Consider the following 26,790-nt stretch of genomic DNA (forward strand, 5'->3'; position numbering starts at 1 on the left):
TTACAAGTCCACAGAACCATGCAGAAAGGATTTTGAATAATGTAGCTGAAGCAAATACTGTACTTCTTCCTTCTCTCTGTCTCTCTCAACTTTCTTGTAGTTTTGAAATTGCGTGTATTTTATTTGTTTCATTTCCAAAGCCTAAGTCTGGTGGTCACTGAGGCCACCGCTGGTCTCTGACAGGGCGGGAAGGATCCAGATTGACTTGTTCTTTTTCATTACTTTGTGAACAAAGATTATGAAGGTATTGGTCTGCATTGATTAGGGTTTATTCAATGCTTCCATAACTCGGAACAATAGGGCAAAGATTATGGAGGTGGTGTTGGAGGTTGGATTATGAAGGTGGCAAAGATTATGGAGGAGGAGATGTGTTAATACAAACATAAATAAGTAAAATCTGATTCAGGTCACTTCAAGTGGTAATGTGAACACAGCTGTAAATATAACATTTATTTGCACAAAATTATTTGAATATGAAACACACTTACTACACATTATACTTTCAAAAGACTGACTATAAGCAGTGTGTAACTGAGCACACGTTTATTAATAAAGATAATAAAGATTTTATCAACCCCTACAGGAGCATTATGTCATGAACATCATGTATACAGATTCTTTTTCTTACACTCCATCTCCTACTGACAAGTACAGTTAGTTTGCAAAGAAGAAAAACAAATTCTGTGTAGAGAAATTAGGAAATAACTTGAAATCACTCTTGAAATACCTTTCAAATTAGATCACAAAAAAATAACAGAAATTAGAATAATAATGTGTACTTTCAATCATCAGACCTTCACAGAACGTCAGATCACAGATAATGTGTGAAAATTCTATCAAGTGCTCCCTAAACAAATTATAGATTAAATGGTCGGGGAACTTCGAAGTTCTAAGTGTTTCATAAACTTTTTACTAAATAAACAATTAACTAAATAACAATAATCAAGACACCACAAAGCTGTGTATTATGACTTCCTACGTAGCTGACAGGGGAGAATGAAAAGCTTTGAGCAGACTGTTTCTGTCCACGTCACCAAACGGACAAGGCCTTGTCAAACAGACACCCGTGGCGATTGCATAGCACACTGAAGAAAGTCGACTCCCAAAGCAGACATGGAAAACTGCACAGCTGGAAGTTTTCATTTGTCACTGCTTCCTGTCTTTATGTTCAGTTGTATGCACGTCAAACCTCACTGCCACCGCTGCCGTGCTCTAATAAAGCAAATAACTACTAAGACAAAGTGTGAACGTTTCCACGTGATGCTGCTTTTATCTCTTTTTTTAAACAGTGGCAGAACAGGGAGTTGTTTGTCCAAACCACACTTCCAAATCTTGTTCCTGTCTCCGTCAGCAGCACTGAAGACACTCATTCGTTGGGCTCGTATCTAAAATAAAAATAAATATAAATGATATGAAAAGAAAAATGTGAAATTCTAATTAGACAAGCAAACTGAACAGTTCAATGATTTTAATCTTTGAACTTTTGACCCCAAAATCAAAAGGCATCTTGGGGTCACTATGTGGAATGTATATACCAACTTTGGTGACAATCGGGCAAGTACAACTGAAGTTGAGTCCCCGGAAAAAAGTAACAGCTGGACCACTGGCTGCACCGTGAGAAAAAGCCATTGACAAACCAAACAACTTCATCAAACAAACCTGTCAGTGTGCAAAATCAGCACAGTTTTCCTGTATGTTTAAAGAAAAGCACAAAACTGCTGGTGCTGGAAGTTGCTGATGTAATTAAGGCTGGCGTTAACTGTGAGCTGCGACAGGCTGAGGTCATCACACACAGCTCACAGCAGACTGTGACGGGTCAACATCATGAGGTGACTGGAACAGAACAGCTGCTAGCCGTGACGTTTGCAAAACATGGTGTTGTAAAGTGGGTAGCTCAGGCTGCCAATATGTAGCTTTGGGTTTGATTCTCTGTCATACAGTCAAGATACGAGGGGCAACTGAGAAGTTTTGAGCTTGACTCAGCAAAAGTAGGGCGTGGTTCTCCATCATTTGTATTCTGAGAAACTAACATGAACTGAAAATACTCACTTCTGCAGGCATTTTCTGAGCTCCTTAATCTGCTCGTTCTTCTTTGTCAGGATCTCTTTCATGTTCCGGTAGGCAGCAGTTTGCTGGAACTTCTTCTCTAACTCCTGCACAAACACATGAAAACACCTGGAACTGGAAGCCATTATGGGTAAATAATGGCCATGATTTGGTGTTGGTGACATGTGCGTGTGTTTGTGGACATGACGTACTTTCTCTGCCATGGCCAGCTGCTCTTGGACTCGTAGAAGCTCGTGTTTTGAAGAGATCAGGTTCTCTTGAAGATCCTTCTGCAATGCAGCATTGGTGCTGAGAGTCTTTTCGAAGTCCACCTTAAGAGCAGCCACTGTGTCCTCCAGACTACTGATCTCCATTGAATGAGCGGCCACCTAAAAGGAGAAATGAACACAAGTAACACCAACTGTGCTGAAGCAAGAAAAAAAAAACACTTGAAGTGCCCATTTTATGGGTGTTGGAATACTTTATGCGTGTTAGCACCTTAATTAGCATATTTGCTAAGCTATCTTATTTGTGTCACAATACGCACACATTCTAAATATAAAGTCCCCACAATAAGGTTAGTGTCAATAAAGCTTATAGTTAGGGCTGGATCAGGTGACCCTGAACCATCCCTTAGTTATGCTGCTATAGACTTAGACTGCTGGGGGGTTCCCATGATGCACTGAGTGTTTCTTTCTCTTTTTGCTCTGTATCCACCACTCTGCATTTAATCATTAGTGATTGATCTCTGCTCCCCTCCACAGCATGTCTTTTTCCTGGTTCTCTCACTCAGCCCCAACCAGTCCCAGCAGAAGACTGCCCCTCCCTGATCATGGTTCTGCTGGAGGTTTCTTCCTGTTAAAAGGGAGTTTTTCCTTCCCACTGTCGCCACGTGCTTGCTCACAGGGGGTCGTTTTGACCGTTGGGGTTTTTCCGTAATTATTGTATGGCCCTGCCTTACAATATAAAGCGCCTTGGGGCAACTGTTTGTTGTGATTTGGCGCTATATAAATAAAATTGATTTGATTTGAATAATGGCTGGTAGAAATAACTTGCATACTTATTTTTATGGAACTATATAAACCAAAAAATCCTAAATTATCATCAGCTGATTAACTCCTGAACAGGTACCTATGTTGTGGCCATCAAGTCTCTGATATCAACTGTTAATGAGTCATCGTGTTCACAGGGAAAAAAAAAAGATTTTATCCTGATTACATACAAATACATAAACCATATAACCTTAAAATGTAATCAGCGTGGGTGCTCCGTGAGGAGAAGAGCTGATCGTTTCCACAAAAGTAGTCAGATTGACACAAGTATAGCAAAATAATGTCAAATGTCACAATAAATATGAAATAATAATGTCACAAGTATAACAAAATATAATGTCTATGCACCTAAAAGTAAAATATAAGTGTCATAAAATGGGGGGGGGAACAAACAAGAGTACCTGTTGCTCTCCTTGCACCTTCTGAAGATCTTTCAGAGCTCGCTCTGCTTTGGTTTTTTCATCCAGCACACTCATAGCCTGATGCAATTATAAGCACTCAGAGTTAATAAAATAAAAGAGAAGACAAGCACTAACAAAGAAGATCATCACCGTCATTTTTATACCTGCAATTCCAAAGTCCGCAGCTTGGTCTTCAGTTTATCATTTTCCTCCTGTAGTCTGGCTATCTCCTGACAGAATTTAACATCGGCGTGTAAGAACGTATGCGTGGGATAATAATGACAGCAGCGTTCACCTCACACACACCTGATGTGTCAAATTTGATGCCAATTTAATATCTTTTGGGTTTGAGTGGTTGGTTGCACAACTAGCTGCTGAATGTTTTGAGTGTTTTACTATTTATTGTCATTACATAGACTATCAATAGAGTAGTCATTTAAGCGCTGGTCACAACCCACCGTGCGTTTTTTTTTTTCGCCGTACGTTTTCTGCGGATGCCACGGCCACTACGTTTTTGTGAAAACGTACGGAGGCAGTAGCAAGAGAAGGGAGGGAGTACGTTCAACGCATGTCTCTAGGAGTGTAACGATAAAGAGAGATGACAATAAAGCAGTGTGTGTGTGGGGGGTAGGCTTTTCTTTTGATGTGTGTGTTATGAGCGGGACTGGAGCGGCAGGTGTTTTTCGGCATCTGCAATGCATGAGCATGTCCAGCCTGTTAGTGAAAATCACACAAGGTGTGAAACACTGATAGAGGAATATATTCACTACACACTTGATTACCAGCTTCTTAAATTTCAACTTAATTCTAATTTATATATGTGTATCACAATCTTCAAGATCTGATACCTACAATTTAATTCCATAGTATGTGGTGAGTAGCCTACTGCCTCCGTACAGATTTGGTTAATTCAATAGTAATTGAATGAAAATGTGCTGCTTTGAATCCGTACTGAGGCAGTACTCACAATGTGCGTCATCTGTACTGCAGGTGAATCCGCAGCCTAACCGCAGTGGAAGTTCTGCATGCACTAAAACCTCTACAGCGTGTCTGCGTGCTCCTAAATTCGTACTGAGGCAGTATTTACGACGTACGGATCTCCAAATTTAGCCCACGTTTTTGCAAGTAGACTGCACGCACGTGCAAGTACGGTGGGTTGTGACCACGGCTTTAATCACAAGAAAAATCTAAAGATTAATAAATAATGTCTGGATGAGCAACTCAGTCACTCTATATGTTCCATGTTTCCTCACCTTGTTAAGAAGTTCAGACACTCCACTTTCATTCATTGGCGCCAACTTAGATTTGCTTGGATTCTGGTTTATCTGGGAACAAAACAAACACATTAGCACTTACATAAAACAAAATATTTTCCTACTGGTGTACTAACATATTAAGCAAATCATACAGTATACAACATAAACTCACACTTTTTCAAAATGCACCACATTTATTTTGGAAACACCAAATCCTCTCTTTTTGGCTTTGTTGAAAATTGTAGATTTAATTTGTTCTAGAGACCAAACTACACTGAAAAAAGAACCAACTTAACTGAATTGTGTCAATTGGTAACATCTGAATGAATTAAGTTCTTTGAAATTAAGTAAATAACATGTGTTAATTTAACTTATTAACATATTTTCAAAGAACTAAATTCATTCAGGTGTTACCAATTGACACAATTCAATTACGTTTGCTCAAGTATTTAATTTTTTAGTGTAAAACCAATGTTTCTTGTCACTAGCTGTTGCCATGCACACGCTGACAAATTACCTTATGATTTATGGTAATGATGACAGAACAAACTGAGCCAAATACAGCAAAATATACAAGCAACGGATGAATTCGCAACTGCAAGAGTATTCACAGGAGATTATTAATCATTACCACTGCATAACAGGGCTTAATAACAAATAATGAATGTTTGAATGTTCCAACTTTCACTGCATGAAATATTCTTACCAGTGCATGAATGAAAAAACATTCACTATTTGTTTTATATAACAGCTAAAATAGATCCTTGTCATTTGATATTTTATTAATTTATAAACAAGAGTAAAGGGATGTACATTTTGGTGTGTGTCACTGGTCCTTTGATGTCAAGAGGTTCTAAACAGTCCAACGCAAACTTTAAGTAACAATCCAATCCAATACAAAAATGTTTGTGTAAAGACTGCCGCATGCTTTCCTCAGTCCAGCGAAAAATTGTGAGAGACATTTGTTGACTTCTTCAACAGCGTTTCTACTTCAGCTAGAGACATCCCTGCAAATACTGCAAATGCCTCCAGACAGCTTACGGCACACTGTTGTTGTTTTTGTTTTTATGTCTTAGAAGAATAAGCACTGTCAGTAAGATCAGTCAAATTATCATGTTACCCTAAACAAACACTGCCATGTTTGTTTTTAAACAAAGTGCCATCGCCATGTCAAGGTGGTCATGGCGTGCAATGGTGCAAAACATATGAAATCAAAATTGGATGGTAAATGGAAGAAAATGGCAAAATGGACAAATGATCACATGATATACAAACCACCAATCAAATCACAAGGATCTATTAGGTGTTATATAAAGTGCAGTTTTTAAGTTTTATTGTGTATTATAACAGGTTTTTGTGCTGTTTATTTAATTCACATAGTTTTTAATTATGGTATGCATAATCATTAATGTTAAGGTGCTTCAAATTATATACGTTTGTACTAAAAAACTGCTATAAAAATAAAGTTATTGTGACATTAAAATAATTCAGTATTGTGTGTGTTGCATTTTTAAATTGTCAGTATTCATGCAAAGATTGTATGGTATCAGCCATAAAAGCTCAAATCTGAAGTGTGAACAAGATAACCTTGACGACCAGGTTACACGGAAACTGTGGCTTTATATTTTTTTTCCTAAATGGTGTGCTGTAACACCACACGTTAACCTCACTCAACTGCCCAGCTACCAGCAGATGGCCTTAGCAACAACAAAAACAACAAAAAATCGGAACGCTATACTGCTGTCTGAATTACTAGAGGATGAAACAATCCTGTGAGCACATGATTAATGACAGCAACTGAAATATTTGAAGCTGCTCGTCACGCTCACCTTGTCAAAGGTTTTAAAATCAGTCTTCTCAAATTCAGCTACTTGCTCTAACAGCTCCCTGGATGAATAGAGAAGAACAAAAAAATGCATTTGACAGAACACAAAACAATAAGATGGCAAAAAGAAAACATTTTACACAAACCTTTTGTTGCATGATATAAAAACATGGTATCAACCCAAAGTTTTAAAAATTTTATGAGGTGACCCATATGATACAAGTCTCATCTTGCAGACATCTTTTCTGTTTTGCAACATTCAATCTGACAACAATCTGCTTTTTGACAGTTATATTTTTCTGCAAAGAAAAACGCAGTCCCTCACACACTCTGGGTGAGATCTTTTCCAACTATAAGACGTGACTGTGGTGAAAACAGCAGTTATGTGAAAGGCTTAAATGTGGTTTTAAAAAGCAGCTGAACGCACGTACATAGTGACATGGGGCGTATTCCTTTGTTTTTGACTCTATCTCTCACGTACAGCTGAACTCTGCAGTTAAAAACAAATGAGCTATAGCTTTTTTTTTTTCCTTTAAATGCACACACAATTTGTGTTACAAAGTTTCCCAACACACACTTAGCGATTCTAACAGGGTGAAAGGTTACAGGGGTCATTATGGTACATGAAGATCATCTGAATATGGTATAAAGACAGTCAGTGTGCTTTCAGACCAACCATTGTTATTAAATCCTGTGATATGTTTAGATCTTAGAGATGTGCCCATTGAATTTTTTTTCCTTTGACATCTTCCCTCTCTGCAAGTGTCCACCACTGTGTTCCTGCCATTTGCCAGTTTGTGAGTTTGTGATCTTGGGAGCTGTGTTGTCTGGAGTATTAGCTCCTGGTACAGCTTCCTTTGGCAAATTGGTTCCAAGTGAGGGCAATTCCAAAAAAGGAAAAACAAAAAACCCTTCATGACTGATACAAAAAACAGAGTGACCTCATCCAGTTTAGGGAACCTGAGGCCTGGAGGTGGAGCTTGAAGACTCAGCCCAAAGAAACAACAGTGGGTCACCTGCATGTGGGCTGACTACCCACCAAAGAGAAAATATAGGGTCTGCTGTGCTGTTCTGCAGGTAGTGGGCAGGACTATATCCCACATGGACACACTTCTGTATGTTTTATCTGGTTTTAATTGTGTTTAACACTTTGTTTTATTGTACCAATCGTGTAAAAGCACAGTTATAATAGTTTTAAAGTTCTACATAAATGAAACTCCTATTATTATTGTTGATCAGTAACATATTGGGGTGATGAGTCCAGAAGCGACAGATATGACAGTTATTTTAGATATATCATTGCAGATGTGTTGTGATAGAGGAGAGTTGGGGCAATTAAAACAGTTTTTTTTTCCATTGTTGACTGCACTTTAAATCTGCTGTATGTAAAATGCAGCAGCTGTTGTGGCTTTGAAACAAACTGAACACCGTGTGTGAACAATGAGAGAGGGAGAACTAGAAAAAAAGGGCATAAAAATCACATGACAGACCATGGCCCCTCAATGACCTTTTTCTCTGGTTTGTACCATGCACGAGATCAAAAAATAAATAAATAAATAAATAAACAAACAAAACTGAGGAGGAAGTGGCCCTTTTTAGTGAACATGAAGGTGCACTGTATATCTGAGGTGGAGCTCACCTTTAAAAATGTATCTACAACCACAATGTTAGGAAAGAAAAAGGCACTTAGGAAGCACAGACCTCCACCAAGGTCAACAGTGTACTCTTCTAGCATAACCAGTTGTCTTGTCGCTGTAAAAAGCCAGCTGTGAATGGCAGCTGGTCACTTTGCCTCTGTCTCTCATAGCGCAATGAAAGGGTGCCGTTAGCGTGCCTTCTGCTGGACAAACTATTCTGTTTATTCAGTAAAAAAAATTTTTTTTAATAACTGCAAAAAGTAGTGCCAATACCAATATGTCGGTGAAAGGCTCATATGGCCTGATATTATCGGCTGTGCTCTAATATGTATTATTTTATTTGCTATGTTTTCAAAAGTTTATGTTGTTTGTTTATGTTTGTAATTACTATATATTTAGTTTATATTTCTGCATTTGCCCATTGATTAGGACACACCATAAAGCTTAACTGATTCATTGCTTCATTTATATAACGCCAAATCACAACAAAACTGCCTCAAGGCAATTCACACAAGTAAGAGCTAACCTTACCAATCCCTAGAGCAAGCACACAGGCAACAGTGGTAAGGAAAAACTCCCACTGATGATTTGAGGAAGAAACCTTAAGCAGACCAGACTTGGAGGGGTGACCCTCTGCTTAGACCATTCTAACAGTTACAAGGTTTTTACAAAGTTTTTACTACACTGATGAAACAGGAAACAGAAAAGCCAGAATAGTATCAAAACAAAGCACATTACTGAGATGAACACGCAGTCATTGGCAGGGGGTCATCCAGTGCCCTGGTATGCAGGGCCAGCGTTCATCCATCACGTCAACATGTACAAGTACATTCCAAAAGCAGACTGCAGTGTGCTGCATCAGCTTCAGACAGGGCATCTCGTGGTCAATCCAGCACCCTGTGGTGCGCAGCCATTAGCCTTGTGTGATGTCATCAGTGACTCGGACAGAGAGAAAAAGAGCAGAATCATTTGATGTAGGTGGAGCAATAATGTCCAATTTGGTTGTGAGCGCTAAATTTAACCTGTCCCACAAGACTATCTACTGAATGGTCATTTTCCGAAAGTGATGTGAAGATATCGGCCAGTCTGGCTCCAAGTTCAATTGTAGTTGAGGAGTTGATGTGTCACAGTTACGATAAATAAGCTTCTCATTCCAATGAACAAGGCAAAGAGATTGTAAACTTAATAAGTGAGTGAAACCACTATTTGTGGCAGCGATACCATAAACAATGACCAAAGCCAAGGTATGTATTTCCACTAATGTGAGTCGAACTCTGAATGCATTGCGGGAATCCTAATATGTTTATAATATCCATGAATGATTTGGAGAGGGGCTCAGAAGTCTTATTTATGGGTGATTCTTTAACTACGGGCACTATTGGCCTTGTAAATGTAATTTCCACCACACCATTGCCTTACAATATAAAGCGCCTTGGGGCAACTATTTGTTGTGATTTGGCGCTATATACATGTGCTCTGATGTTACTGTTTATCTCCATAGAAACTACCCACGCAACCTTTCATACAAACTTTTTAAAGGGACATTATTGTTGTGGTGGAAATTACGGCAATAGTGTGGGACAACTACATTTCGTTTAAAAAAATCACAACAATTGTATGACATTGAATACCCCAATTATGTTTTGATTATTTTACTGATATTTTATTCAGAGATATTTTAAAACGTTAGAAAAAACGTTTGTTTACTATTCATTTTTATCATTGAAGATCATAAGTCTGGGTGTGGGACAAGCACAAAACAGCAATATTTGCATATAATGATGCTGAAAAAAGGTGAAAAAGTCATCATAGACTACTAGAACAAATTTCTTAAAACACTTTCATTGTAAAGATAACTATAAAAGTGTGAAATTTCCCTTTTTCTTTTTTTCATAAAATATGATCAAGGGACATAAAAGTGCCCGTAGTCTAAGAATCACCCTTATACGAAGGTTGAAGTCACCAACAATCAGAATGTTCTTGGCACAGGTTGCCAAATTAGAGATAACTCACCAAATTCATCTAAGAATTCTGAATATTGGCACGGAGGCCTATACACTCTGACAATAACATGGGTGATTGATATTCTTCTGACCCTGGCTATATGTAATATCCTGGGCGAGCCAGTAAACTAAACCCAGATTTATGAATTAAAGTAACACCTTCGCTTTGCTTTGTATCATGAGGGATGTGACTAAATGTGTACCCTGGTGGGCAGGTTTCATTTAAGGGGCAGATAGCAGTAGGTTTCAACCAGATTTTACATAAATCAATCATATCTAGGTGGTGTTCCATAATTAGATAATTTATCAAGAGTGATTTTGAGGACAGTGACCTTATGTTGATGAGACCCAAACTAAGGACGTCATCGGAGTTGACATTTTGACGAATGGAATTTGGGGGTGGTTCCAGAGTAATATATATAAGATGCCTAAAATTAGGTTTAGGTTTATGAAATTCCATGCAGGTTGAAGGTAGCAAACATAGAATATTTGACATTGCAGAAACAGCCAGTGGGGCACCCACAATTTTACTGTTATCCAGTGTGGTAATGGAAACTAAATTTGCAAAACATATTGCTCTATGCTCTTTATGGGTACGTCTTTGGAAGCAGGCCACAGTCTCAACTTGACAAATTTCCCTTCCTGGCAAATAACACTACACTGCCAACATAGTGGATTTCCTGCACTAATTTCCCAGTTAGTTTAATGGATTCCACACTCTGCAGGTTCTAATATTACTATATTTTATTGCAAAAACTGTGCTCTCATATAGGCCTAAATCTAAGGTTGACTAGGTCAAAGAACATGATTCATTCCTTGCTGTTCAACATTTCTTAAGACAAGGGGCAAAACAAAAGCAGATGGAACAATTACAACCAAGCCATTAAGAGAGAAGAATCCCCTTGGTGGTTATCTGCAGACTCCTGTAGCATGTAGAAGGTGATAGTGAACCCCTTCCCCTGGTTAGTCCATCACAGGTTATTCTCCAGCCAGACAACCCTTCGGTACCCATGGAACAACTGTGTCAAATAAGTGGTTTGTTTGGAAGTCTCAGATGAAGGCTATTACATGCATTGGAAGACAGCCTTACCTGTGACACTGTGGGAAATTTTCCTGAGCATGAGCCAGCAGCCAGGGCAGCATCATTGCTGAGGTTCCCTACCACTGGGCCATCTAGCTGCAGTAGCTAGATGGCTGCTTCTGGGAGATAAATGTTGGGAAAGTGTAGTGACACGGACCCACAACAGGGGGCGTAAATGAACGGACAATGGATAAGCCAAAATACAACAATTTAATGTTGTGAATGTGCACAACGGAAAAACAGACAAATACAATTTAGAATAACAGTCAATAATACTAGGTGACGTGTGGGCAGGCTCGAGGATAGAAGACGCCTGTCCAGAGAAGAGCCGGGCCCCACACACTTTCCACTGCCAGCAGATCTGGAGCACACCGGAGCCACCAAGCGCTGAGTGCCCAGGTGGCCACTGCCTCCGACTGTCAGATCTGGCACTGCTGGCAGGAAGAGCAGAACAGGTGATGGTGGGTGCGTGAACACCCAGCAAACAGTCAGTACAATGGTGGGAAACACCTCCACCTCTTAATCACAATATTCCAGAATTAAGTGCAGATCCTGTTGGTATACTTAATAGTCCCCAACCGAGGAGCGGAGTGCGCCAACTCCCCAACACACGACTACTCCTTACCTACAAACAAGTTCGTCTGCAAAAGTAATGTTACACACAGAAGCAAAGACGTTACTACTGTTGTGTTTACTCAGGCTGAGCGGTTTACCTGACGGGTAGACGATATCTCGGCAGGGAGGTGGAGTTGCTGCCCGGCTTATATGGGATGTGGTGATGAGTGACAGCTGTCAGGTGGTAATGAGGGGCAGCTGTCATTCCCGGCTGTGTCCTCTCGTGCCTGAAGCCCGCCATTCAGGCAGGACGCCCTCTGGTGTTTGGGCAGCAGTACCTCCTCTTCAGTGGCCCACACAACAGGACCCCCCCCTCAACGGGTGCCTCCCGGTGCCCGACCAGGCTTGGTAGGATGTCGTGTGTAGAAGTCGGCCAGGAGGGCCGGGTCCGGGATGAAGCTCCGCTTCACCCAGGAGCGCTCTTCGGGTCCATAACTCTCCCAGTCCACCAGATACTGGAACCCCCGGCCCTTTCGACGGACATCCAGGAGCCTGCGAACTGTCCATGCTGGCTCCCCGTCGATGATCAGGGGAGGAGGCGGCACCGGTCCGGGGGTGCAGAGTGGTGATGAGTTGCAGGGTTTGATGCGTGACACGTGAAATACGGGATGAATCCGCAGTGAAGCTGGTAGCTGGTAGCTTCAGCTTCACTGCGGCCGGACTGAGGACTTTCAGGATGGAATATGGTCCAATGAAACGGTCTTTCAGCTTTTGGGATTCAACATTGATTGGGATGTCCTTGGTGGATAGCCAAACCTCCTGCCCGGGCTGGTATGCAGGGGCCGGGGAATGCCAGTGGTCTGCATGGGCCTTGGCCCTCGTCCGGGCTTTAAGCAGGGCAGAGCGAGCAGTACGCCACACCCGACGGCACCTTCTTAGGTGGGCCTGGACCGAGGGCACGCCGGCCTCTCCCTCAACGAGCGGAAACAATGGGGGCTGATACCCCAAACATACCTCAAACAGGGAGAGGCTGGTGGCAGATGAGACTTGGCTGTTGTGAGCGTACTCGATCCAGGCCAGATGGTTGCTCCAGGCCGTCGGGTGCGCGGAGGTCACGCAGCAGAGGGCCTGCTCCAAATCCTGGTTTGCCCGCTCTGCCTGTCCGTTCATCTGGGGATGGTACGCGGACGAGAGGCTTACGGTGGCCCCCAGTTCCCTACAGAAACTCCTCCAGACTTGCGAGGAGAACTGGGGACCACGGTCAGAGATAATGTCAGATGGAATCCCATGCAGACGTACGACATGGTGGACCAGGAGGTCTACTGTCTCCTGGGCCGTCGGGAGCTTCGGGAGGGCCACGAAGTGGGCCGCCTTGGAGAACCGGTCCACTATCGTGAGGATGGTTGTCATGCCCTGGGATGGCGGGAGGCCCGTGACAAAGTCCAGGCCGATGTGGGACCAGGGGCGATGAGGCACAGGTAACGGCTGGAGGAGTCCCTGTGCTCGTTGATGGTCAGCCTTGCCCCTGGCGCAGGTGGTACAGGCCTGGACATACTCCCGGACGTCGGCTTCCATGGATCCCCACCAGAAGCGCTGCCAGACCACTGCCACGGTTCTTCGCACCCCTGGGTGGCAGGAGAGCTTAGAACCATGACAGAAGTCCAGGACTGCAGCTCTGGCTTCTGGTGGGATGTAGAGTTTGTTCCTCGGGCCAGTCCCTGGGTCCGGGTTCCGTGCCAGGGCTTCCCGGATGGTCTTCTCCACGTCCCAGGTGAGGGTGGCCAAGATAGTGGACTCGGGGATGATGGTTTCTGTTGGATCTGACAGCTCAGTTCTGACTTCCTCTTCGTGTACCCGGGACAAGGCGTCGGATCTTTGGTTCTTGGTCCTGGGGCGGTAGGTGGTCCGGAAGTCAAAACGCCCAAAGAACAGTGACCAGTGGGCTTGCCTGGGGTTCAGACGCCTGGTGGTCCGGATGTACTCCAGGTTCCGATGGTCCATGAAAACCGTAAATGGTACCGCGGCTCCCTCCAACAGGTGTCTCCACTCCTCAAGAGTCTCTTTCACCGCTAGGAGTTCCCGATTGCCAACGTCATAATTCCTTTCTGCCGGGGTCAACCTGCAGGAAAAATAGGCACAAGGATGGAGGACCTTATCGGTCTCCCTGCTCTGGGACAGCACGGCTCCTATCCCTGAGTCAGAGGCATCCACTTCAACGACAAACTGGTGGCTAGGATCGGGCTGCACCAGAACTGGTGCAGTCGAAAACCGGCATTTCAACTCCCTAAACGCGGCTTCGCACCGATCCGAACAGGTGAAGGGGACTTTTGGGGAGGTCAGGGCTGTCAGGGGACCAACAACCTGACTGTAACCCTTAACGAACCTCCTGTAGAAATTTGCAAAGCCGAGGAACTGTTGCAGTTTCCTACGGTTTGTCGGTTGGGGCCAATCTCTCACCGCCGGATCAGGGGCGACGGAGTTGGAGGAGATTATAAACCCCAGGAAGGACAAAGAAGTGTGGTGGAACTCGCACTTCTCGCCCTTCACAAAAAGCCGGTTCTCCAACAACCGCTGCAGGACCTGACGTACATGCTTGACATGAGTCTCAGGATCCGGGGAGAAGATGAGAATATCATCTAGATATACGAAGACGAACCGATGCAGGAAGTCCCGCAAGACGTCCTTTACCAATGCTTGGAACGTCGCGGGGGCGTTTGTGAGGCCGAACGGCATGACCAGGTACTCAAAATGACCTAACGGGATGTTGAATGCCATCTTCCATTCGTCTCCCTTCCAGATCCGAACCAGGTGGTACGCATTACGAAGATCAAGTTTTGTAAATATTTTGGCTCCATGCAGGGGTGTGAACACTGAATCCAACAGGGGCAACGGGTATCGGCTGCGAACCGTAATCTCGTTCAGCCCCCTGTAATCAATGCATGGACGGAGTCCGCCGTCTTTCTTGCCCACAAAAAAGAAACCAGCACCCATCGGGGAGGTGGAGTTCCGGATCAGCCCGGCAGCTAACGAATCCCGGATGTAGGTCTCCACTGATTCGCGCTCTGGACATGAGAGGTTGTACAGCCTGCTGGACGGGTACTCGACGCCCGGGATCAAATCAATGGCACAATCATACGGACGGTGTAAGGGAAGAGTGAGTGCCAGATCTTTGCTGAAGACATCAGCAAGATCATGGTATTCCTCAGGCACCACCGTCAGATTGGGGGGGACTTTAGCCTCCTCGTTAGCGGTCATACCGGGGGGAACCGAGGATCCTAAACACTCCCGGTGGCAGGTTTCGCTCCACTGAGCCACAACCCCAGACGGCCAATCAATCCGGGGATTGTGTTTTATCATCCATGGGAAGCCCAAAATAATGCGGGAGGTAGAAGGTGTTACAAAAAACACAATCTCCTCCCGATGATTCCCAGACACAACCAATGTTACGGGCTGTGTCTTGTGTGTGATTAAAGGGAGAAGGGTGCCATCTAGTGCCCGTACCTTCAATGGTGAAGGAAGGGCCACTAGAGGGAGCCCCACTTCCTTTGCCCATCTGCTGTCCAACAGATTCTCTTCTGACCCCGTGTCCACCAGTGCTGGGGCGTGAAGGGTTAGATCTCCACTCAGGATCGTAGCTGGGAGTCGTGCAGATTTACGTGCGCACCCCTCGTGCGTGTTATGACCCACCCTTAGCCCAGTCTCTAAGGGCGAGTGTTGTCGTTTGGGGCAGTTTTTCTGTATATGCTCTTTTGAGCTGCAGAGAAAACACTCCCCGCGGGCCAGCCTCCTCAATCTGTCATCTGATCTAATTTTGGCCCTGCTCGTTTCCCTAACAACGTCAGCAGGGGGAGCTGTTGCCACACGGAGCCCTCTGGCTGTGGAGCGTGGGGAAGACGGCTCCCTTTCAGACCCGGAAGGAAGAGGGACGGCTCGTGCCTGACCACGCCCTTCGCCCCGCTCCCCTCAACGTTCTGCTAATCGGTTGTCTAACCGTACTACCAGGTCGATAAGCTTGTCTAAATCCCGCGGCTCGTCCTTAGCCACCAGGTGCTCCTTAAGGACCAGAGACAGTCCGTTTACAAAGGCGGCGCGGAGTGCAACAGTATTCCAGCCGGCCCTCGCTGCCGCAATGCGGAAGGCGACTGCATACTCGGCTGCACTCCGATGCCCCTGTCTCATAGACAGCAGCACACTCGAAGCGGTCTCGCCTCTATGTGGGTGATCGAACACCAGTCTGAACTCCCTCACAAACTCAGTATATATCGTTAGGAGCCGTGCATTCTGCTCCCAGAGCGCCGTAGCCCAGGCACGTGCCTCACCTCGAAGCAGATTAATAACATAAGCCACCCAGCTGGAGTCTGACGCGTACATAACGGGACGCTGTGCAAAGACGAGCGAACACTGCATCAGGAAGTCTGCGCACGTCTCTACACAACCTCCGTACGGCTCCGGAGGGCTTATGTATGCTTCAGGGGATGGTGGGGGGATTCGTTGAACAACCAGTGGAATATCTGTATTCGGCACCTGAACAGCAGGAGGAGGTGCTGCAGCAGCGCCCTGCATGCGCGCTTCCACCTGGGCGGTGAGAGCCTCCATCCTCCGATTGAGAATAACATTCTGCTCGGTCACCAACTCCAACCGAGCAGTGAAGGCGGTTAAGATTTGCTGCAGCTCACCTAATAGGCCTCCTGCTGACGCCTGTGCACCCTGCATTTCCATTGGTGGTTCACTCGATGGTTGACGCCCCTCAGGATCCATGACATTCGCCGAGATATCCTGTTGAGAAAGTGTAGTGACACGGACCCACAACAGGGGGCATAAATGAACGGACAATGGATAAGCCAAAATACAACAATTTAATGTTGTGAATGTGCACAACGGAAAAACAGACAAATACAATTTAGAATAACAGTCAATAATACTAGGTGACGTGTGGGCAGGCTCAAGGATAGAAGACGCCTGTCCAGAGAAGAGCCGGGCCCCACACGCTTTCCACTGCCAGCGGATCTGCCACCAAGCGCTGAGTCCCCAGGTGGCCACTGCCTCCGACTGTCAGATCTGGCACTGCTGGCAGGAAGAGCAGAACAGGTGATGGTGGGTGCGTGAACACCCAGCAAACAGTCAGTACAATGGTGGGAAACACCTCCACCTCTTAATCACAATATTCCAGAATTAAGTGCAGATCCTGTTGGTATACTTAGTAGTCCCCAACCGAGGAGCGGAGTACGCCAACTCCCCAACACACAACTACTCCTTACCTACAAACAGGTTCGTCTGCAAAAGTAATGTTACACACAGAAGCAAAGACGTTACTACTGTTGTGTTTACTCAGGCTGAGCGGTTTACCTGACAGGTAGACGATATCTCGGCAGGGAGGTGGAGTTGCTGCCCAGCTTATATGGGATGTGGTGATGAAGTGGTGATGAGTGACAGCTGTCAGGTGGTAATGAGTGGCAGCTGTCATTCCCGGCTGCACCCTCTTGTGCCTGAAGCCCGCCATTCAGGCAGGATGCCCTCTGGTGGTGGGCCAGCAGTACCTCCTCTTCAGCGGCCCACACAACAATAAAGATGGACCGCAGGTCTGCCTGGGTGGTGGCCAGGCAAGGCCCAAACCATACCATGAGATGGTGGACGTTTATGCTCCCTAACCTGACTTGATCTACTGAAGGAAAAGTAGTTATTTTCTTCTCTTTGTGGCACTGGGAATAATGGGACCTCAAAGCTTCTTCTTCAAAGTATACAGGTTCTCGCCTGGACACATTCCATCACATAGGATAGCTGCATTTGTAACTGCAAGAATGTCATTGGACTTTGATTATCGCTGACAGTACATGAAAGTAAAGGTTCAGCACTGTGGACAGCACTGTTCCCACAGTTTCAATCACACATCCAAACCAGGATGAGGATGGAAAGAGGCACTAATATTTAATCCCACCTCACTGTGTGTATTTGTTTCTCATGGATTTGAAATAAAATCACACTACGCACCTGTTCTCCAGCTCTGAGATGTCACTCTGTAGTCGGAGGTAAAACTTCTCGGCCTGGGAGAAGAGCTGCCTGAGCTGCAGAACATTGATGTGGGCTGAGTTCATGAGTTCTGTCTCCACCTCTCCATGCACCACCATCTGCAGCCCGTCCAGCATTTCTCTCACCTCATCAACTGTGAATGTTTCCTCCACCAACCTTCCGACGTTATCATAAATGTAAATGTTTACAAATACATAAATTAAAAACGCACATTTTAACACCACCAAACACCCAAACTGTAGACTATACACATATATGAATCTATTAATATTTTCTCCGTTAAGGAATTTGTCTATTTAAAAAATATTTTGTGTATAAGAGACCAAATGGAATGAAACAGTAACATCAGAGGTGGGCTCAAACTATTCTGCAGTGTCTTCATTTTGTAATTCCGTTACCGTAATGCTGTTGCCATGCACTGTGTCAAGAATTATTCCAAGGCATATCAAAATTTGGAAAATATTTTAATCTGAACTCAGAGCTGGCAACCTAAGATGTAATGTCCTACTGTCATTTTAATCAAACATTTCTCTTTTGTAAGAGTTTTTAACCTCACCGTGAAATGGAAAGAAGCAACTGTAATGTCCATATCTGCCTGTTTCTGTCCACAGCGATACGTTCAAAATGCAAAGAGCCATTTCAATTAGACTTAATGGATAAAATCATTGGACTCTCACAACACAGGTCATGCAAAGGTCAAATAAGAGGCTAGTGTCAAAAATAAATTAATGACCATATCTCAGGAACAAAATGGGGTACTGAAACAGTTTCCAGCTTAGATTTCTGCTCTCGAGGGTAACAAACAGAGGTGTCAAATCCAGCTTCAGAAAGTAAAAGTCCAGCCACATATTTGTTACATCTTCCCAATAAACCTACTGATTGTAATTAGTTCAGCTCTTCAGGCAGGTGGATGAACTAATTATTGAGATCACCTGTTTTAGGTGCACAGGTAGTTACTTTCTGAAGCTGGATTTGACACCTCTGCTAACAAATACATGAAACCTCTGGCCACACATGGTGATGATGAGAAGTTGAATAATCAGTTGGTGGCAGTGAAGCACTGCACTCACCTGGATGTCTTACGAAAAAGTAGATGACTGTTTTATATTGTTTTTCTGATGTCATTCCATAGCCAACAAATTGAGCAGCACTGCTCTTTTAACCTGAATTGTAGATTGTATTGAGCATATCAAAAAAAAAAAAAAAGGTTTGGGCTGATTCATCCCAGAATAGGATAGATTTTTGTCTTGTGTTTTTGGCTACATAAGGGTGGGAAATTTTATATATATTAGGAATGTTCATGTTATATAGTGAAAAAATAAGACTTAAAAATAAGACTTTAGGCCACATGTTGTTTTTGTTCCACTTGGGGCTTTATAGGTGCAAACCAAATTTGTAGTCAATCAGATAAGATTTAGAGGTCCCGCAGAGTGACACATTTTCCTCTCCCTCTGATGGCAAGGCAACTTCACCCTAACGGGAAAAGACTCTGATGCCATTATTTTTCTTTGCAGGTACATGTGATGGCTTCTAATCACAAAAAGTGGTGGTTGATTGGTCACCCAGAAGACAGCATTACTGGAATTACTGGATTACTACATTGCTGTTTGGGGAAAAATGTTGCTTTGTGGGGGAACCCCTAAACCAGGGGTGGCCAAGTTCGGTCCTCAAGAGCCACCTTCCTGGCACTCATAATTGTCTCCCTGCTGCAACACACCTGAATCCAATAAAAGACTCGTTAGTAGACTTTTAATGAGCCTTTCATTGGATTCAGGTGTGTTGGAGCAGGGAGACAACTAAAAGTGTCAGGAAGGTGGCTCTCGAGGACCGAACTTGGCCACCCCTGCCCTAAACAATGTCCGATTACAATAAAAATTGGCACAGATCTTTTATTTTGAACATGTCATAATATATATATATATATATATATATATATATATATATATATATATATATATATATATATTAATTCCGTTACTAAATAATTGCCCCTTTTCACCTGCCTTAAGGTAGCGCCAGAAAGCAAATCTTTAACTACCTGCTATCTTTGACTTCCTCAAAGCATGCGTCGATGGTCTTGAGTCTCAGGATCCTCTTTGAACGTGTAAATCGCATGTAATTGATAATTTCATTCTGATGATGTTCACTGAAACCTAAATCAGCCTACAGAGAGAGAAAGGGAGAGGTTAAGGGACACGCTATGACTCCAGCTAACTAAGCAGCTAAATTGAAGAGGATTTTCTGCTGCTCATGTGTAACAGGCCCTGCTCACATAAACGTCTTGTGCCCGTGGCGATGCTATCTACGAATGCAGCAGCACCGTGTTTAATTTTTTTTTATGTGCTCAGCCTGTCATCTTCTGGTCTGCACACATTAGCAACATCTGTTTGCAGCTACTTACCATTGTGGCTGACAAGTCACCGCCGCTACGTTCTTTAGCCTCTTATTTAGGCCACGCAGAAAGGAGTCGGGAAGCTAAATGTATAATAAAATGCAGTCAAACGTTCTTGTCAACTTTATACGTAATGTTTAGATCAATTATGAGTTATTGAGGTTATATTGCAGATTATTTAGCTACCTTAGCTAACGAGCTAGTGTTTGCCGTAGAAATGCCTTGGCAACAGAAAATAGCGTCATTGCCTTGGTTACTGATGGTGCGTTCAGGAACACTACGTAGTTATGGGAGACTTATTATATTTTACAGCCTACATGCCCAGGTTTTTAAATCTAGGAGTAAATAGATGTCAAAAATAAAATAATATTATTTTCTACGTCTTTTTCTCTGTCATTAAAGACACAAAATAATTATCAAATTTCTTTTTCAAGTTGAAAATGTATTTCTTTGTCAATAATTGCACAATAACAAAATAATAATAATAAAAAACTGATAACGTTTATACCATGTAAAAAATTATGTCTACTACTCATTTGAAAATATTTTTTTCCTTTTTATGGTGAAAATTGTCTATGCGTGTTATCTGTTTATACACATTAGCAAATATCAGCGATTTTGAATGTTTCCTTTTTTTTAGTTTTATTAAATGTGCCCAAAACATTTGCACTGTACTATATATAATTTACATAGTTGGCGAAAAGTAGCCTTCATGAAGCGTGAAAATCTTTATTTTTAAACATCATTACAGAAATGTTACACTTAGCAACATTACCTTATTAAAGAAATAAATCTGCTTTGCACATAACGTGTTAGTAACGTTACATTGAAAAGTGGGGGAAAAAACCTTGTTTCTGCTCATTTTCAAACATGTAATTTGCAATGTTTAAATTGTTAACTTTAAGGTTATTATTATTGTTATTATTATTATTATTATTATGTAAGTCTTTGTTAAATTTTGTCATAAAATTGTATGTTTATTTATTTATTTTTTATTTATTTTCATTTCTACACTTATTAGCGTGCGTACATCAATTCTGTAAAAAAGAAAAGAAAAGAAAACATTTCCTGGCTGTGCCAAATTTGATTGTTGTATTGCAGGTTAGATTAAAAGTTTTCACAATAAATAAATAAATAAATAAAATTAACGGGCTGTAGCTTAAATCAATAAATAAATTAATTCAAAATGTCTTGGCTTAATACATTCAATTGGATTTGTCCTTAAATTGAAAAGTGTTTAATATAAACATTTTCACAATTTTTATAATTCATAACAGGGGGAAGTGATGGTCTAGTGGTTAAGGTGTTGGGCTTGAGTCCAGAAGATCATGGGTTCAAATCCCCGCCTGACTGGGAAATCACTCAGGGCCCCTGGGCAAGGCCTTTAATCCCCTATTGCTCCCGGTGTGTAGTGAGCACCTTGTATGGCAGCACCCTGACATCGGGGTGAATGTGAGGCATAATTGTAAAGCGCTTGAGCGTCTGATGCAGATGGAAAAGCGCTATATAAATGCAGTCCATTTACCATATAATAATTTATTTGTAAAACAGCCATTTTGATACCTCAAAATAATGGTAATAATAATCATCATCATCATCAAAAATAAAATTCAAGATTGCAAATTCTGAAGACAAGTAAGCTGCTTCTCCCTTGAGCACTCTGTGATACAGATCCTCATGTAGATGTGGCTGAAGTTTTACAGCAGATGCCCTTCCTGATGATATTCACATACACCTCAGAATGCAGTGTAATAAACAGTAAATAATAAAGCTTGACAGTTTTAAAGCACCAGGTGGCAGCATTGATCTAAATAAATGTATTCTTCACATTGTTCCCTTTTGGAAGAAAATATAATCAATATATTTCTCCTGGATGATGTTTTATGTTTTTATTTTGGTCTTTCACACTTCTTTTTAATTGTTCTTAACTAACAGACCTTTATTCTTGAACTTATTTCTTTATTTTATTTATTTAAATACTTGTTTGTTTATTGTTCTCTGCCTTGCCCATGTGTGTGCTTGTTTGTCATATTGTCTCATTTATTATTTGTGAATTCTTTGATTTGGTATGAATGTGTATGGATGACCAGTGGACTGTAGAAACTTAATTGCCCTTCGGGGATTAACCCTTTAATAGCCTAATATGCTTCAATAGAGTGTAATAGATATCAGTGTTCTCTACCAAATGATCACGTTTGGCACACACCTTTAATAAACAGGGCAAACTTAAAGAGGACTCTTTTTTCACCAAGCTAATTCAGTTTTGGCATGAAAAATACCCCATAGATATTGATGTTATTAACCCTAAAACAGGAGGAGGTAAAACAAAATGTATATTATCAATCCATAATCCATCCAGAGATGGTTGTGGTGTCTGTTTCTGAAACCCTCCTGTCCTGTGCACTGGCAACATTTCCTGCATATTCATTTTGTAAATTGTTTTGTAATTTGTGTCGGTAGCATGGCCCAAGTAGAGGGTCACCCCTTTGAGTCTGGTCTGCTTGAGGTTTCTTCCTTAGAAGGAGTTCTTCCTTACCACTGTCGCCTGTGTGCTTGCTCTAGGGTTTGGTAAGGTTAGACCTTACTTGTGTGAAGTGCCTTGAGGCAGCTTTGTTATGATTTGGTGCTATATAAATGAAAATAAATTGAAATTGAAAAAATAATCAGATTTGTTTTTTGTGTCTGTTGCTTTAAATGGAAAGGAGCTGATGCACAACATGCCCCCTATCTTTGAAGGGAGGACAAGCAGGAGCAATGCACTGTAATAGCTGAACAATCCAGCTCTCCCCCACAGTATGGGTGTTTCATAGAGCAGGAACAAATTCAGATATGGGCATTTGTGACATATGTCACAAAAGTCTGAAAGGAACCATTTCGGGTTTAAGTTTTGTTGGTAACAGCAGACTTTCTACGTGCACATAGAATTATGGGACTTTGAGGAGGTTTACAGCCAAACTCAACCATATTTAAATGTGAAAGGAAGATTAAAGTAGACTTGGAGAAATATGACCCTTTAACTGAGTGTGATCCTATGTACAACAGTTCTAAAAGTTGTGGTGGTTCAAACAAAAACACATTTCTTTTATTGGGCAGTGCTCCAGATTTGTCATGCAACTTCACGTGAGCTTGGTTTCAGATCATTATCACAAAATATACATTTACTACGATATGTTTACATCTGCTATAATTGTTGTCTGTTATGACACTCAGTATATAAAGAAAATTGTTGCCATTTAAGCCAGTGTCAGCATGTATAGTCGGAAGGTTCTCATCATGTTCATCATGTGTTCCATACATTTGTTGGAAAACGGGAAAACTGATCATCTCAATGTATGATATGTTTGGACCAGGTTAGTGTCAATGTCTTTGATTATGAGTCAGACGATCAAAGACCAAGCTTGTGAGAAATTGCTTGTAACTGTGATCATTTCTGCTGTACTCCCCCCAGTGTTATCAAGCCTGATGACAAGAATCCAATATTTTTAGGGATTAGAAGGTCAAAGGTCATGGTCAGGTCATTTTAACTCAATTGTAGTTTACCAACCCCAAAATTCTTGTTGTATGTATTCAATTCTTGCTATGTGTGTTGGATAATCCGACTCTAACAATTGAGTTTGTGGTTAGAGAGTCAAAGGACAAGATATGGGAAACTTGAAAAGAAAAAACAACACATGATTGGGAGAAAGGTAACTTCTGCTGCATAAAATGAGTTGTTAACAAACTTGCTATGTATAGTGCATCTGGAAAGTATTCACAGTGCTTCAGTTTTTCCACATTTTGTTATGTTACAGTCTTATTCCAAAATTTTTTCCCTCAAAATTCTATGCACAATACCCCGTAATGACAACATAAAAGTTTTTTTTTTGCAAATTAATTAAAAATTAAAAAAAATCACATGTACATACGTATTCACAGCCTTAAACATGCACTAAACATGCACACATAACCATTCAGGCTATGAAAACAAAAACAAAAAATCTTGAATTACAACACACACAGAGTGTTGCTTCATTCGCTGCGAAGGACAAAAATATGTCACTAAACCTTTACATACAAAACTAATGGATGGTTGCTGTATTAATGTTTAAAATATTGCTTATGGGACCTAGATGAGCACAAAATGCAGAAGGTCATAGTCACCAGAAGCTTTTGTGAGATAGATGAATATAATCTACAAATTATATATATAAAATAAGTGTAGGAGATGTAAACTATCAATGTTTTTTTTAATTGGGATGACAGAGAGCACATTATTTAAGCTATTGTCAATGTATTTCTGTAACTACAAATAATCTTCACTAGGCATGCAGTGTTCAATATCCCAAGATTGGAATGTTGTTGTTGTCCATTCAGCTGCTTCTGTTTTGTGTTTGGGGTCGCCACAGTGGATACAGCCAGATCTGCATTGGTAGTTGGCACAAGTTTTACGCCGGTTGCCCTTCCTGACGCAACTCCAGTTTTACCTGGAGAAACACACACAGCCGCTGGTGTTCCAAAGAGGTCTCCCATCTAAGTACTAACCAGGTCCCGCACTGCTTAGCTCCTGAGATCTGACGGGATCAGGCTCACACAGAGCAGATCGGCTGCGTATCCCAAGATTGGAATTTCAAATAATAATTATTTTAGTAAAACAGGGTAAGATACCCTAAACTTATATCCCTGTTTTAATGTCAACATTCACTACATTTCTATTAGTAGTCAGTCTTTGAATATGCATTCCACATCTTTTTGTTAAGGAGGATCCTACAAATGAACTGGGAAGTTTTTTTGTTTCTGTTACTATAATTAAATTACAATAACAGGCAGCACATGGTGGGTCGAATAATCAGATGCTTGATAGCGTGACCACTCTGTGCTGTTCTGCTCAAGTTTACTGGACAACATCAGTTAAGTCAGAGAAGAAAAGATGTTTCCCATTTACCTTCAATCACGGTGAGTCCATTTCAACTGTGGCACATATTTTACCATATTAGGGGAACCATATTTTAACATGTTAGGGGTTGAAAGTTGTTTTTAGTTTTGGAAGCAGACTTGAATGTTGATGTAAAATGGAAGAATTTGAAGATCAACAAGAAATCCAGTTTCTGTAAACTTCGAGATGACTTAGAAGATGTTGGTGCTGCTCCTCTGCAGGGGTCAACTGTTGGTGACTCTTGGTTCATTAGGTCCCGAGTAGGCAACGTCCTATGAGGACCCTATTGTAATTGCGCTGTTTATTATTATTATTATTATTATTATTATCGCTCTTGAAATCGAAATTTCGGCCTCTTCCCATGCTCAAAAACTCACCAAACTTTCCAAAGTCTACATCAGCAAAAAAATTGAAGGAATTTGGTGTGTTTAAAATGAAACCCTAACCAAAAATAATTATAAAAACTATGCATAATATGACAGAAAATACAGTTACAAATGTGCTATGTATTACACACACACACACACACACACACACACACACACACACACACACACACACACACACACACACACACACACACACACACACACACACACATATATATATATAATGTCTATGGTTGGAAATCTGGATTTCTTGCAAGCACAGAGGAAGCAAACAACAACAACAAAAATAGATCAGGAGATCAGCATCCAGAGTCTCCTAAGTAGTTCAGAAAACAATATTTTTATATTTTATGGGGGGGAGCTGTTGTCCTTAATTATATGTTGAAGGTAATTTATTTATTTATTTATTTTTAGGGTATCTTTAATATGTACAGAAATGATTACTGTTTAATATGAGATTATATCACGCTTTTACCAACAAATGCTCCTATTCTTAATATTACACGTACATACAATGTGGGGAAAACAGTGTGGTGGACACGTTAATAGTTTCTAATTCGACAAAATGAAATTACAGTCGTATTTTCTACTGTTTAACCCGATCAGCAACACACGGCGGACCTAAGCTGTTCTGGTGTCAGTTTCGACTGAAGCCGCCGATTCAAACACGAGAGAATCTGAATGGAAACCGGTCTGGGATCAGGTGTTTCAAGAGTCTGGCGTTCTGACAAACCAATCAGCTGACAGAAGCGTGACAGGCAGTCTTTGCGCTTGCGCAGTCGAGGACGTTTGGCTATCAGGAACATGGCAGCGTCCTGAGCTGTGTGTACGCTGAGACTGAGCGCCTTCAGCATCAAAGTGGGAAAACTGACGAGCACCAGCCGCACTTAGTGGAGGGTGGGGAGCCCCGGCACGGCTACTGAAACATCTGTTAGCGGTTTTACAGGTAAATTTACGAGCTGACACAGACTTCAATCCGTTTTCTCCGCTTTTGAATTGGAACTCCGCCGCTAATGCCTGCAGATAGATTAGCTGCTAGCATACGGCTAACCTACCGCTAGCTTGCTACCGTCTCGCCTCCTCCTCTTTTGCATTTGCAAACAAACGCTTTTAACAAAACTGTGGGCCGTTTAATTCGCATCAACAGTGTCGACACAACAAAAATCTCAGTGTCGTTCTTGTTCTCTCTTTGCATTTTGCAAACCAGACACTAC

At 42.0% G+C, this 26,790-nt stretch overlaps 2 protein-coding genes across 4 annotated transcripts in view; one reads left to right on the plus strand and one right to left on the minus strand.

Moving 5' to 3' along the window:
• Nucleotides 1–528: 528 nt before the first annotated feature.
• Nucleotides 529–20,455, minus strand: lztfl1 (leucine zipper transcription factor-like 1). Its single transcript, XM_034166922.1, has 10 exons — nucleotides 20,285–20,455; nucleotides 19,922–20,046; nucleotides 17,845–18,039; nucleotides 6,585–6,642; nucleotides 4,753–4,824; nucleotides 3,664–3,729; nucleotides 3,500–3,577; nucleotides 2,259–2,435; nucleotides 2,050–2,153; nucleotides 529–1,385 (listed from the first exon to the last, which is right to left on the minus strand). Exons 1-10 carry the CDS (start codon nucleotides 20,285–20,287, stop codon nucleotides 1,367–1,369), a joined length of 897 nt encoding a protein of 298 aa, XP_034022813.1. The 5' UTR covers nucleotides 20,288–20,455; the 3' UTR covers nucleotides 529–1,366.
• A 5,915-nt stretch (nucleotides 20,456–26,370) lies between these two features.
• The window catches only part of LOC117507142 (dnaJ homolog subfamily C member 13), a 96,538-nt gene continuing 96,118 nt past the window's right edge, over nucleotides 26,371–26,790 (plus strand). For all 3 annotated transcript variants that reach the window (XM_034166960.1, XM_034166952.1, XM_034166944.1), the window contains exon 1: nucleotides 26,371–26,522. The gene's annotated coding sequence lies outside the window, so the exon portion shown is untranslated. The remainder of the gene's footprint in view (nucleotides 26,523–26,790) is intronic.

This window comes from Thalassophryne amazonica, chromosome 1 (assembly GCF_902500255.1).
Source record: "Thalassophryne amazonica chromosome 1, fThaAma1.1, whole genome shotgun sequence".
NCBI lineage: Eukaryota > Metazoa > Chordata > Actinopteri > Batrachoidiformes > Batrachoididae > Thalassophryne > Thalassophryne amazonica.

What these genes read in the sequence shown, in the direction of transcription:
- lztfl1 (XM_034166922.1), bottom strand. An exon ending in TGTCTGAACTTCTTAACAAG is followed by an intron (nt 3,730 to 4,752) that starts GTGAGGAAACAT and finishes AAATTCTGTCAG; the next exon opens with GAGATAGCCAGACTACAGGA. An exon ending in AGCTGGCCATGGCAGAGAAA is followed by an intron (nt 2,154 to 2,258) that starts GTACGTCATGTC and finishes GTGTTTGTGCAG; the next exon opens with GAGTTAGAGAAGAAGTTCCA.